The 13,724-nt window shown below is 47.9% G+C and overlaps 1 protein-coding gene across 1 annotated transcript in view; it reads left to right on the top strand.

Moving 5' to 3' along the window:
• Window positions 1–3,836: 3,836 nt before the first annotated feature.
• LOC134984680 (oocyte zinc finger protein XlCOF6-like) overlaps window positions 3,837–13,724 on the top strand; it is a 71,020-nt gene continuing 61,132 nt past the window's right edge. The window contains exons 1-2 of the mRNA XM_063950204.1: window positions 3,837–3,913; window positions 5,508–5,656. Of these exons, the coding sequence (XP_063806274.1) occupies window positions 5,579–5,656 (78 nt within the window). The 5' untranslated portion in view covers window positions 3,837–3,913; window positions 5,508–5,578. The remainder of the gene's footprint in view (window positions 3,914–5,507; window positions 5,657–13,724) is intronic.

Here is a 13,724-nt window from a genome sequence, read left to right as displayed (position 1 = left end):
GCCACCATCCCTTATATTTAGGGGGAACCGCTGAACTAGGGACCGCCATGACCTCCCCCAGCAGCTATCCACTGTGGTCTGTGCACTTGTGGCAGCTGGAGAGCGGGGTAGATGTGTAATGTGACGGGCGTCCAGCGGCGGCAGTGTGATCTGTCCGCTGCTGTGAGCCGCGCTGCCGGGAGCCACTTCTCTGGAGCTGCGAGGTGTAGCCTGACAGGTGCCCAGCGGCAGCATTATTCGACCACTGCTGGGAGCCGCTTCCCAGTTGTCTAGAGGGGCAGATTGTAGAGGCCAGTGGCAGCGGTTTGGAGCTGCGCTGCCAGGAGCCGGGGAGTGGGCAGGTGTGGAGCGACGCAGGCGCCCAGTGGCAGTATGTGTCTGACCGCTGGTGGGAGCCGGGAAGCAGGGGAGATTGAGCCAGTAAAGCTATACCTTAGTAAGCAGCTCATGCAAAACACTTTCCCCGCACATGGAGGGGCGGCAGCAGCAGCTGACTGCCCCACTATCGAAGCAACAAACAGGCCCAACGGAGCGGCAGCAGCATAAGCTGTTCTCACAGTTATCACAGACAAGCTGCTGTTTCTGATTTTGTCATGCAGATAGACAGACAACACTGATGAAGGTCTATGGGGGGCTTCCCTGTCTAAGCACCAATAAGCCTTCGCTGCACAACAGCAGCACACACTCACGGACCCACGCTTTCTAATAAGCTGGGAAGGGAGTGTGATTGATACAAGAAAAAATATTTAGAAAATTTAAAGTAAACCCTGGAATGACTCCAAAATGTGACCTTCCCTAGTGAAGGCACAAAGATCACTGAGGCATCTTGGGAGTATGGAGGGGGGAAAAAGGGTTACACATTTAAATATTTAAATGTGCCTATCCCTGCTATCTCACCGTTCATATCCCAAGAGTACTACAGTGCCCCCTAGTGGATGAAAAATAAATAAGTGATGTCACTGTGACGCTCCCAGATCCTCTCACCTCCCACTCACGCCCCTGTATTATTACTATAGATATAAGTGATGTTACTGTGATTCTCCCAGATCCCCCTCACCTCCCCAGTCATGTCCCTGTATTATTACTATAGATATAAGTGACGTCACTGTGACACCCCCAGATCGCCCTTACCTCCCCAGTCATGTCCCTGTATTATTACTATAGATATAAGTGATGTCACTGTGACGCCCCCAGGTCCCCCTCACCTCCCCAGTCATGTCCCTGTATTATTACTATAGATATAAGTGGTCACTGTGACATCACCACCACTTCCAATGTATAATAATAATAATAATAATAATAAATAATACCTGGACACCACAAGCTGCTCCCCCATTCTAATAATAACCACACACAAAAACCTGTTCCCCCTGTATTGTACTAATAACAACAGGACACCCCATATTGCTCTCCCTGTATATTAAACATAAAATGACACCATAGGCTGCTCCCTCTGCAAAAAATAATAATAATAATAGGACACAACAGGCTGTTCCCAATCTATAATAATAATAATAACAACAACAACAGGACACCACAGGCCGCTCCCTTTTGTATAATAGTAATAATAATAATAATGCTTCCCCTGTATAATAATAACAGGACACCACAGGCTGCTCATCCTGTATAAAAACAGGATACCACAGGCTGCTCTTACTGTACAATAATAATAACAGGACACCACAGGCTGCTCCCCCTGTATAATAATAATAATAATAATAATACACCACTGGCTGCTCCCCCTGTATTATAATAATAATAATAATAATAATAATAATAATAACTGTACACCACAGGCTGCTCCTCCTGTATAATAATAATAAGACGCCACAGGCTGATACTTCTGTATTATAATAATAATAACAACAAAAACCACAAAAACAACAGGACACCACAGGCTGCTTCCCCTGTAGAGTAGGATGCCACAGGCTGCTCCTCCTGTCTATTATGACAACACAGGATGCTACCCCTGTATATTATTGCAACACAGGCCACTTCCCCTGTATACTATGACAGTACAGGAAGCTACCCCTGTATACTATGACAACACAGGCCACTCCCCCTGTATACTATGACAGCACAGGATGCTACCCCTGTATACTATGACAACACAGGATGCTACCCCTGTATATTATTGCAACACAGGCCACTCCTCCTGTATACTATGACAGTACAGGAAGCTACCCCTGTATACTATGACAACACAGGCCACTCCCCCTGTATACTATGACAGCACAGGATGCTACCCCTGTATATTATGACAACACAGGCTGCTCCTCCTGTATACATTGACAACACAGGCCGCTCCTCCTGTACAGCACAATGCCACAGGTCACAACACCTGCAATGTCCCGTGTATAGAATTACGGTAACAGTTTGGTCTTGTGCCACCTGTATTACGGTAACGGTGGGGTCTGCACCACTTGTATTTTGGTAACCACGGGGTCTGCCCCAAATGTATTACCATAACGGTGGGGTCTGTGCCACCTGTATTATGGTAACGGTGGGGTCTGCGCCTCCTGTATTACGGTAATGGCGGAGTCTGCGCCACCTGTATTACGGTAACGGCGCGGTCTGCGCCACTTGTATTTTGGTAACCGCAGTGTCTTGTGCCCCTGCTGTATTACAGTAATGGCGGGGTCTGCGCCACCTGTATTATGGTAACGGCGGGATCTATGCCACCTGTATTATGGTAATGGCGGGGTCTGTGCCACCTGTATTACGGTAACGGCGGGGTCTGCGCCACCTGTATTACGGTAATGGCGGGGTCTGCGCCACCTGTATTACGGTAATGGCGGGGTCTGCGCCACCTGTATTACGGTAACGGCGGGGTCTGCTCCACCTGTATTATGGTAACGGCTGGGTCTATGCCACCTGTATTACGGTAATGGCGGGGTCTGCGCCACCTGTATTACAGTAACGACGGGGTCTGCACCACCTGTATTACGGTAACGGCGGGGTCTACGCCACCTGTATTATGGTAACGGCGGGATCTATGCCACCTGTATTACGGTAATGGCGGGGCCTGCGCCACCTGTATTACAGTAACGGCGGGGTCTGCGCTACCTGTATTATGGTAACGGCGGGATCTGCGTCACCTGTATTACGGTAATGGCGGGGTCTGCACCACCTGTATTACGGTAACGGCGGGGTCTGCACCACCTGTATTACGGTAACGGCGGGGTCTGCACCACCTGTATTACGGTAACGGCGGGTTCTGCGCCACGTGTATTACGGTAATGGCGGGGTCTGCGCCACCTGTATTACGGTAACGGCGGGGTCTGCTCCACCTGTATTATGGTAACGGCTGGGTCTATGCCACCTGTATTACGGTAATGGCGGGGTCTGCACCACCTGTATTACGGTAACGGCGGGGTCTACGCCACCTGTATTATGGTAACGGCGGGATCTATGCCACCTGTATTACAGTAATAGGACACTAGAGTGGCAGCCACCTGTACAGGGATAATGCAGCACCAGAGGCTGCTCCAGCTGCACTATAACAAGGCACCAGAGGCTGCTCCCCCTGTAGTACAGAACATGACACCAGAGCTGCTCAGCCTATAGAATAATAATAATAATAATACCATTACCTGCTGCCAGACACAGCAATGGCTGCTCTCTGCTCCTGCTGCCTTGTGGGAATGATAGAAGAAGGCGGAGCTCAGACCAGGGGAAAATGGCCGCCGCTCCTGACGTCACTACACGGACTGGGAACCTATTGCTGCTGCCGGACTGGTCTACAAGAAAATGGCCGCCGGCCTCCTGCACTGAGGACATGTATGGTAATATTCATTACAGAGGGCGGGGCTGTGGGCGGGGAGGAACCAGTCACTGGGAATCAGCTTGTGCCAATCACTGTTTCCACCTTACTTACTTACTTACTTACTGCTGCAGTGTCCGTGGAGATCAGGTAATTATTATACAGGGGGAGCAGCCTGTAGTGCCCTGATATTATTAGTATACAGGGGGAGCAGCCTGTAGTGCCCTGATATTATTATTATACAGGGGGAGCAGCCTGTGGTGTCCTGTTGTTGTTGTTATTATTATTATTATTATTATTATGATGACAGCTGCAGAGCATTACTACACCACTGGCAGTGTGACAGCTGCAGAGCATTACTACACCACTGGCAGTGTGTCAGCTGCAGAGCATTACTACACCACTGGCAGTGTGACAGCTGCAGAGCATTACTACACCACTGGCAGTGTGACAGCTGCAGAGCATTACTACACCACTGGCAGTGTGACAGCTGCAGAGCATTACTACACCACTGGCAGTGTGACAGCTGCAGAGCATTACTACACCACTGGCAGTGTGACAGCTGCAGAGCATTACTACACCACTGGCAGTGTGACAGCTGCAGAGCATTACTACACCACTGGCAGTGTGACAGCTGCAGAGCATTACTACACCACTGGCAGTGTGACAGCTGCAGAGCATTACTACACCACTGGCAGTGTGACAGCTGCAGAGCATTACTACACCACTGGCAGTGTGACTGCTGCAGAGCATTACTACACCACTGGCAGTGTGACAGCTGCAGAGCATTACTACACCACTGGCAGTGTGACAGCTGCAGAGCATTACTACACCACTGGCAGTGTGACAGCTGCAGAGCATTACTACACCACAGGCAGTGAGACAGCTGCAGAGCATTACTACACCACTGGCAGTGTGACAGCTGCAGAGCATTACTACACCACTGGCAGTGTGACAGCTGCAGAGCATTACTACACCACTGGCAGTGTGACAGCTGCAGGCTGAGCCCCTCATTTCCGTCCTCCCAGCAGTCACGTCACTATAATGGTGCAACATGTGAAATGTCCGCTAGGAGGCGCCACACGTATAACGACGGCCATCTGCTGTAGAGACACCGGGTTGTATTATATAATGCCAGTATCAGAAGAGATGTATGATAACAGTAACCAGATATAAATCCCACATAATCTCTATTTTAATTACATTTCATGTTTGTATCACCCCCTCTATAGCTTCGGCTTCCTAAATACTAATTTATTAACACTATAGTTTTTTCACTGGTATGCTACGCTGGGCTTTCTGGTTTATGCTGGTGTTTTGGGGTGCCACACCCTGCACCTAGATATAGCGCCAGGGACCCCAAATATACAGAGACGCGGTTTGGGGCTTATTCACACATTTGCGCAAATATGTGTAACGAAGATCTCTGAATTCTATTATTATGTGGAATTTATATCTGGTTACTGTTATCATTCAGGGTGCTGGGGGAAACCAATTGCCTTTCTCTCTTGCTCAGAAATACCCCTCCCTTTCGAGCACCTGAATGATATCACTAAGCTAATTGAGCATCTACCAATATATATGTTCACTATGCAGTACAGCCTTATGGAGCTGGGTCACAGGAACCTCGGAGACACTGACCAGGACTCTATGGCTGTGGGGAAATATGAGACTTAATGACCACTCTATTCCATATTTACTATGTTACATGTGCAATATGTTTTATGTATTATATTTATTCCAGGAACTCCAGCTGTGAGGAACGGAGTCTTTATTACACATCACATATTCTGTATTCTCTCTGATTCACCGAGGATGGACAAAGACATGAGTCACAGGACTGAGAGGATAATAAAAATCACCCTGGAGATCATCTACCTGCTGACTGGGCAGGTGAGTGGATCTGGGAGCGTCACAGTGACCTCATCTATAGTAATAATTCAGGGGCATGACTGGGGAGGTGAGAGGATCTGGGAGCGTCACAGTGACCTCATCTATAGTAATAATACAGGGACATGACTGGGGAGGTGAGAGGATCAGGGAGTGTCACAGTGACGTCACTTATATCTATAGTAATAGTACAGGGACATGACTGGGGAGGTGAGAGGATATGGGAACATCACTGTGACCTTATATCTATAGTAATAACTCGGGGACATGACTGGGGAGGTGAGTTCTGGGAGCATCACTGTGACATCACTTTTCTCTAACGTCCTAGTGGATGCTGGGGCCTCCGTAAGGACCATGGGGATAGATGGGCTCTGCAGGAGACATGGGCATTTTAAGAAAGAATTTAGGTTCTAGTGTGCACTGGCTCCTCCCTCTATGCCCCTCCTCCACACCTCAGTTTGATACTGTGCCCAGACGAGCTGGGTGCTTTTCAGTGAGCTCTCCTGAGTTTGCTATAAGAAAGTATTTTGTTAGGTTTTTTATTTTCAGGGAGATCTGCTGGCAACAGACTCCCTGCATCGTGGGACAGAGGGGAGTGAAGCATCCCTTCTCGCTGAAGCTAGGTCCTGCTTCTTAGGCTACTGGACACCATTAGCTCCAGAGGGATCGTACGCAGGATCTCACCCTCACCGTCCGATCCCAGAGCCGCACCACCGTCCCCCTCGCAGAGCCGGAAGACAGAAGCCGGGTGAGTATTAGAAGCAAGAAGACTTCACAGGCGGCAGAAGACTCCGTTCTTCACTGAGGTAAAGCACAGCACTGCAGCTGTGCGCCATTGCTCCCAAACACCTCACATATTCCGGTCACTGTAAGGGTGCAGGGTGCAGGGGGGGGGGGGCCCTAGGCAGCAATATAAACCTCTTATTTGGCAAAAGGAGCATATATACAGCTGGACACTGTATATAAGCATGAGCCCCCGCCAATTTTACACTTTAAGTGGGACAGAAGCCCGCCGTCGAGGGGGCGGGGCTTCTCCCTCAGCACTCGCCAGCGCCATGTTTTTCTCCACAGCACCGCTGAGAGGAAGCTCCCCGGACTCTCCCCTGCTTATACCACGGTAGAAGAGAGGGTTTTAAAGAAGAGGGAGGGCACATAATTCGGCGCAGACAATAACAGCGCTACTGGGTAAACATTAAATTGCTGTGTTTTTTCCTGGGTCATATAGCGCTGGGGTGTGTGCTGGCATACTCTATCTCTGTCTCTCCAAAGGTCCTTGTGGGGGAGCTGTCTTCAGATGAGCATTCCCTGAGTGTGTGGTGTGTCTGTACATGTGTGCCGACATGTCTGAGGTAAGAGGCTCCCATAAGGAGGAGATGGAGCAAATATGTGTGTGAGAGGGTGTCTCCGTTGACAACGCCGACACCTGATTGGATATGTGTAAGTGCTAAGGTGAATTTATTGCACAAAAGATTAGAGAACAGACAGGGAATCTACCCATGTCTGTCCCTATGTCGCAGAGACTTCAGAATCTCTCAATGCTCACTATCCAAGATAATAGACACTGATATCGACACGGAGCCTGACTCCAGTGTCAACTACGATAATGCAAAGTTACAGCCAAAATGGCAGGAAAGTATTCAATATATGATTATTGTAATAAAAGATGATTTGCATGTCACTGATGACTCATCTGTCCCTGACACGAGGGTACACATGTTTAAGGGGAAGAAAGCTGAGATAAATTTCCCTCCTCTCATGAGGAAAGAGCGGGAATCTCCAGACAAGAAGCTGCAGCTTCCCAAAAAGAATTCTCAGGGAGTATCTTTTCCCCACTAAGGCCAGGATACGATGGGAATCTTCCCCTAGGGTGGACAAGGCTTTGTCACGTTTACCCAAAAGGTAGCGCTGACTTAACAGCTATCCTCAGGGATCCTGCATATTGGTTGCAGTAAAAGTACTATGAAGTCCATTTACACACATTCTGGTACACTACTCAGACCGGCGATTGTGTCGGCATGGGTTTATAGCGCTGTAACAGCGTGGACAGATACCTTATCATCGGAGATGTGAACCCTAGATAAGGATACCATGGTATTGACCCTAGTATGTATGTATGTATGTATATATATATATATATATATATATATATATATTAGTGATGTGCACCGGAAATTTTTCGGGTTTTGGGTTCGAACGCGTTTTGGCAAAACCTCACCGATTTTTTTTTTGTCGGATTCGGTTGTGTTTTGGATTCGGGTGTTTTTTTCAAAAAACCCTAAAAAACAGCTTAAATCATAGAATATAGGGGTCATTTTGATCCCATAGTATTATTAACCTCAATAACCATAATTTACACTCATTTCCAGTCTATTCTGAACACCTCACACCTCACAATATTACTTTTGGTCCTAAAATTTGCACAGAGGTCGCTGGATGGCTAAGCTAAGCGACACAAGTGGCCGACACAAACACCTGGCCCATCTAGGAGTGGCACTGCATTGTCACGCAGGATGGCCCTTCAAAAAAATACTCCCCAAACAGCACATGACGCAAAGAAAAAAAGAGGCGCAATGAGGTAGCTATGTGACGACTAAGCTAAGCGTCCCTAGTGGCCGACACAAACACCTGGCCCATCTAGGAGTGGCACTGCAGTGTCAGGCAGGATGGCCCTTCAAAAAAATACTCCCCAAACAGCACATGATGCAAAGAAAAAAAGAGGCGCAATGAGGTAGCTGTGTGACGACTAAGCTAAGTGACCCTAGTGGCCGACACAAACACCTGGCCCATCTAGGAGTGGCACTGCAGTGTCACGCAGGATGGCCCTTCCAAAAAATACTCCCCAAACAGCACATGACGCAAAGAAAAAAAGAGGCGCAATGAGGTAGCTGTGTGAGTAAGCTAAGCGACCCTAGTGGCCGACACAAACACCTGGCCCATCTAGGAGTGGCACTGCAGTGTCACGCAGGATGGCCCTTCCAAAAAATACTCCCCAAACAGCACATGACGCAAAGAAAAAAAGAGGCGCAATGAGGTAGCTGTGTGAGTAAGCTAAGCGACCCTAGTGGCCGACACAAACACCTGGCCCATCTCACGCAGGACGGCCCTTCCAAAAAATACTCCAAAAACAGCACATGACGCAAAGAAAAATGAAAGAAAAAAGAGGTGCAAGATGGAATTGTCCTTGGGCCCTCCCACCCACCCTTATGTTGTAAAAACAGGACATGCACACTTTAACGAACCCATCATTTCAGCGACAGGGTCTGCCACACGACTGTGACTGGAATGACTGGTTGGTTTGGGCCCCCACCAAAAAAGAAGCAATCAATCTCTCCTTGCACAAACTGGCTCTACGGAGGCAAGATGTCCACCTCATCATCATCCTCCGATTCATCACCCCTTTCACTGTGTACATTCCCCTCCTCACAGATTATTAATTCGTCCCCACTGGAATCCACCATCTCAGATCCCTGTGTACTTTCTGGAGGCAATTGCTGCTGGTGAATGTCTCCATGGAGGAATTGATTATAATTAATTTTAATGAACATCATCTTCTCCACATTTTCTGGAAGTAACCTCGTACGCCGATTGCTGACAAGGTGAGCGGCGGCACTAAACACTCTTTCGGAGTGCACACTGGAGGGAGGGCAACTTAGGTAGAAGAAAGCCAGTTTCTGCAAGGGCCTCCAAATTGCCTCTTTTTCCTGCCAGTATACGTACGGACTGTCTGACGTGCCTACTTGGATGCGGTCACTAATATAATCCTCCACCATTCTTTCAATGGTGAGAGAATCATATGCAGTGACAGTAGACGACATGTCAGTAATCGTTGGCAGGTCCTTCAGTCCGGACCAGATGTCAGCATCAGCAGTCACTCCAGACTGCCCTGCATCACCGCCAGCAGGTGGGCTCGGAATTCGTAGCCTTTTCCTCGCAGCCCCAGTTGCGTGAGAATGTGAAGGAAGAGATGTTGACGGGTCGCGTTCCGCTTGACTTGACAATTTTCTCACCAGCAGTTCTTTGAACCTCTGCAGACTTGTGTCTGCCGGAAAGAGAGATCCAACGTAGGTTTTAAATCTAGGATCGAGCACTGTGGCCAAAATGTAGTGCTCTGATTTCAACAGATTGACCACACGTGAATCCTGGTTAAGCGAATGAAGGGCTCCATCCACAAGTCCCACATGCCTAGCGGAATCGCTCTGTTTTAGCTCCTCCTTCAATGCCTCCAGCTTCTTCTGCAAAAGCCTGATGAGGGCAATGACCTGACTCAGGCTGGCAGTGTCTGAACTGACTTTACGTGTGGCAAGTTCAAAGGGTTGCAGAACCTTGCACAACGTTGAAATCATTCTCCACTGTGCTTGAGACAGGTGCATTCCACCTCCTTTGCCTATATCGTGGCCAGATGTATAGGCTTGAATGGCCTTTTGCTGCTCCTCCATCCTCTGAAGCATATACGCTGTGTGCGTATTCTGGAAAGCGGTGATACAAAGCGTAGCCTGCCTAGGAACGAGTTGGTGTTTGCGAGATCCTGCTACTGGTGCCGCCGCTGCTGTTCTTGCAGCGGGAGGCAATACATCTACCCAGTGGGCTGTCACAGTCATGTAGTCCTGAGTCTGCCCTGCTCCAGTTGTCCACATGTCCGTGGTTAAGTGGACATTGGGTACAACTGCATTTTTTAGGACACTGGTGAGTCTTTTTCTGACGTCTGTGTACATTCTCGGTATCGCCTGCCTAGAGAAGTGGAACCTAGATGGTATTTGGTAACGGGGGCACACTACCTCAAGCAATTGTCTAGTTCCCTGTGAACTAACGGCGGATACCGGATGCACGTCTAACACCAACATAGTTGTCAAGGCCTCAGTTATCCGCTTTGCAACAGGATGACTGCTGTGATATTTCATCTTTCTCGCAAAGGACTGTTGGACAATCAATTGCTTACTGGAAGTAGTACAAGTGGTCTTCCGACTTCCCCTCTGGGATGACTCCCAGCAGCAACAACAGCAGCGCCAGCAGCAGTAGGCGTTACACTCAAGGATGCATCGGGGGAACCCCAGGCAGGAACCCCAGGCAGGAGGACTCGTCAGACTTGCCAGTGACATGGCCTGCAGGACTATTGGCTTTCCTAGGTAAGGAGGAAATTGACACTGAGGGAGTTGGTGGTGTGGTTTGCGCGAGCTTGGTTACAAGAGGAAGGGATTTACTGGTCAGTGGACTGCTTCCGCTGTTGCCCAAAGTTTATGGAACTTGTCACTGACTTATTATGAATGCCCTGCAGGTGACGTATACGGGAGGATGTTCCGAGGTGGTTAACGTCCTTACCCCTACTTATTACAGCTTGACAAAGGCAACACACGGCTTGACATCAGTTGTCCGCATTTCTGTTGAAATACTTCCACACTGAAGAGCTGATTTTTTTTGATATTTTCACCAGGCATGTCAATGGCCATATTCCTCCCACAGACAACAGGTGTCTCCCCGGGTGCCTGACTTAAACAAACCACCTCACCATCAGAATCCTCCTTGTCAATTTCCTCCCCAGAGCCAGCAACACCCATATCCTCATCCTGGTGTACTTCAACACTGACATCTTCAATTTCACTATCGGGAACTGGACTGCGGGTGCTCCTTTCAACACTTGCAGGGGGCGTGCAAATGGTGGAAGGCGCAAGCTCTTCCCGTCCAGTGTTGGGAAGGTCAGGCATCGCAACCGAAACAATTGGACTCTCCTTTGGGATTTGGGATTTCGAAGAACGCACAGTTCTTTGCTGTGCTTTTGCCAGCTTAAGTCTTTTCTTTTTTTCTAGCGAGAGGATGAGTGCTTCCATCCTCATGTGAAGCTGAACCAATAGCCATGAACATAGGCTAGGGCCTCAGCCGTTCCTTGCCTCTCCGTGTCGTAAATGGCATATTGGCAAGTTTACGCTTCTCCTCAGACGCTTTTTAATTTTGATTTTTGGGTCATTTTTTCACTGATCTTTTGTGTTTTGTATTTTACATGCTCTGTACTATGACATTGGGCATCAGCCTTGGCAGACGACGTTGATGGCATTTCATAGTCTCGGCCATGACTAGTGGCAGCAGCTTCAGCACGAGGTGGAAGTAGATCTTGATCTTTCCCTATTTTTTTAACCTCCACATTTTTGTTCTCCATATTTTAATGCGCACAACTAAAAGCCACCACAGGTATACAATGTAGATGGATGGATAGTATAGTATTATATATTACTTATGGACGACGAGTGCACTGACGACACAGAGGTAGGTACAGCCGTGGCCTACCGTACTGCTTATATATATATAATATACTGTATATATAACGGACCTGGTGGACACTGTCAGCAGACTGCTAAACTAGTATGAAGAAAAAAAAACACCACAGGTATACAATGTAGATGGATGGATAGTATAGTATTATATTACTTATGGACGACGAGTGCACTGACGACACAGAGGTAGGTACAGCCGTGGCCTACCGTACTGCAGTGCTTATATATATATATATATATATATATATATAAATATATACTGTATAACGGACCTGGTGGACACTGTCAGCAGACTGCTAAACTAGTATGAAGAAAAAAAAACCCACCACAGGTATACAATGTAGATGGATGGATGTTAAAGTAATATAGTATTATATATTACTTTTATATATATATATATATATATATATATATATATATATATATATATAAAACATGCCCAAAGAGACATTAGTCTACTGGGTTCTAGCGTCAACGCTATGTCGATTTCTGGTAGAAGTGTCCTGTGGAACATGCAATGGACAGGTGATGTCGACTAAAAGAGGCATATGGAAGGTTTACCTTACAAGGCTGAGGAATTGTGTGGAGAAGGGCTCTCGGACCTTGTCTCCACAGCTATAGCTGGTAATTCTGATCTTTTGCCTTATATTCCCTCACAGCCTAAGAAAGCACGACATTATCAAATGCAGTTCTTTCAGTCGCAGAATAACAAGAAAGTACGAGGAGCGTCCTTTCTTACCAGAGGTAAGGGTACAGGGCACAGCTAGTTCCCAGGAACAGAAGTCTTCCACGGCCTCTACTACATCCAACGCATGATGCTGAAGCTCCGGTAAGGGAGTCCGCCCCAGTGGGAGCACTTCTTCGACTCTTCAGCCACATCTGAGTTCACTCACAGGTGGTTCCCGGGGCAATAAAAAAATTGTTTCTCAGGGTTACAAGCTGGGATTCGAAAGGTGCCTCCTCGCCGGTTTTTGGCTTCTCCCCAGGAAGGGAGATAATATTAAATACAATTCACATTGTACCTCCAACAGGTGGTGCTCAAGGTACCCCTCCTGCAACAAGGAAGGCGAGAAAGGCATTCCGGATGAAGTCATTCCTACTCAACCTTGGCTGTAGTCCCGAAACCGTACGGTTCGGTCAGACCTATTTTTAAAATTAAAATCTCTGAACCTATACGGGAAAAGGTTCAAATTTAAAGTGGAATCGCCCAGAGCGATCATCGCCAGCCTGGAAGTGGGGGATTTGATGTTGTATCTAAACATAAATGCTGCATACCTTCATGTTCCCATTTATCCACCCCATCAGGTGTACCTGAAAATTGCGGTACAGGATTGTCATGACCAATTTCAGGGTAATTGGTGTAAATAATGGTGCTCCTACGCAAGCAGGGAGTCACAGTTGTCCCATACTTGGACGATCTCCTAATAAGGGCGAGATCAAAAGAGCAGTTGTTGAACAGCGTGTCACTTTCGCTGAAGGTGTCACAGCAACATGGCTGGATTCTCAATTTCCCGAGGTCACAGTTGGTTCCTATAACTCGTCTGCCCTTCTTGGGTATGATTCTGGATACAGACCAGAAATGGGTTTACCTTCAGATAGAGAAGGCCCAGAAACTCATGACTCCCTTCAGCAGGTTCCATGCGAGGACTTTCCAATGGGACCTACTGGACAAGTGGTCCGGGTCACAGATTCATCAGTTGATCACCCTATCCCCCAGGGCCAGGGTATCTCTCCTGTGGTGGCTGCAGAGTGCTCACCTTCTCGAGGGCCGCAGATTCGGCATTCAGGACTGGGTCCTGGTGAGCACG

The sequence above is a fragment of the Pseudophryne corroboree genome, assembly GCF_028390025.1.
Source record: "Pseudophryne corroboree isolate aPseCor3 chromosome 3 unlocalized genomic scaffold, aPseCor3.hap2 SUPER_3_unloc_72, whole genome shotgun sequence".
NCBI classification, from domain to species: domain Eukaryota; kingdom Metazoa; phylum Chordata; class Amphibia; order Anura; family Myobatrachidae; genus Pseudophryne; species Pseudophryne corroboree.
Note: the sequence above shows the minus strand (reverse complement) of the source record. Positions and strands in the feature narration are given on the sequence as shown.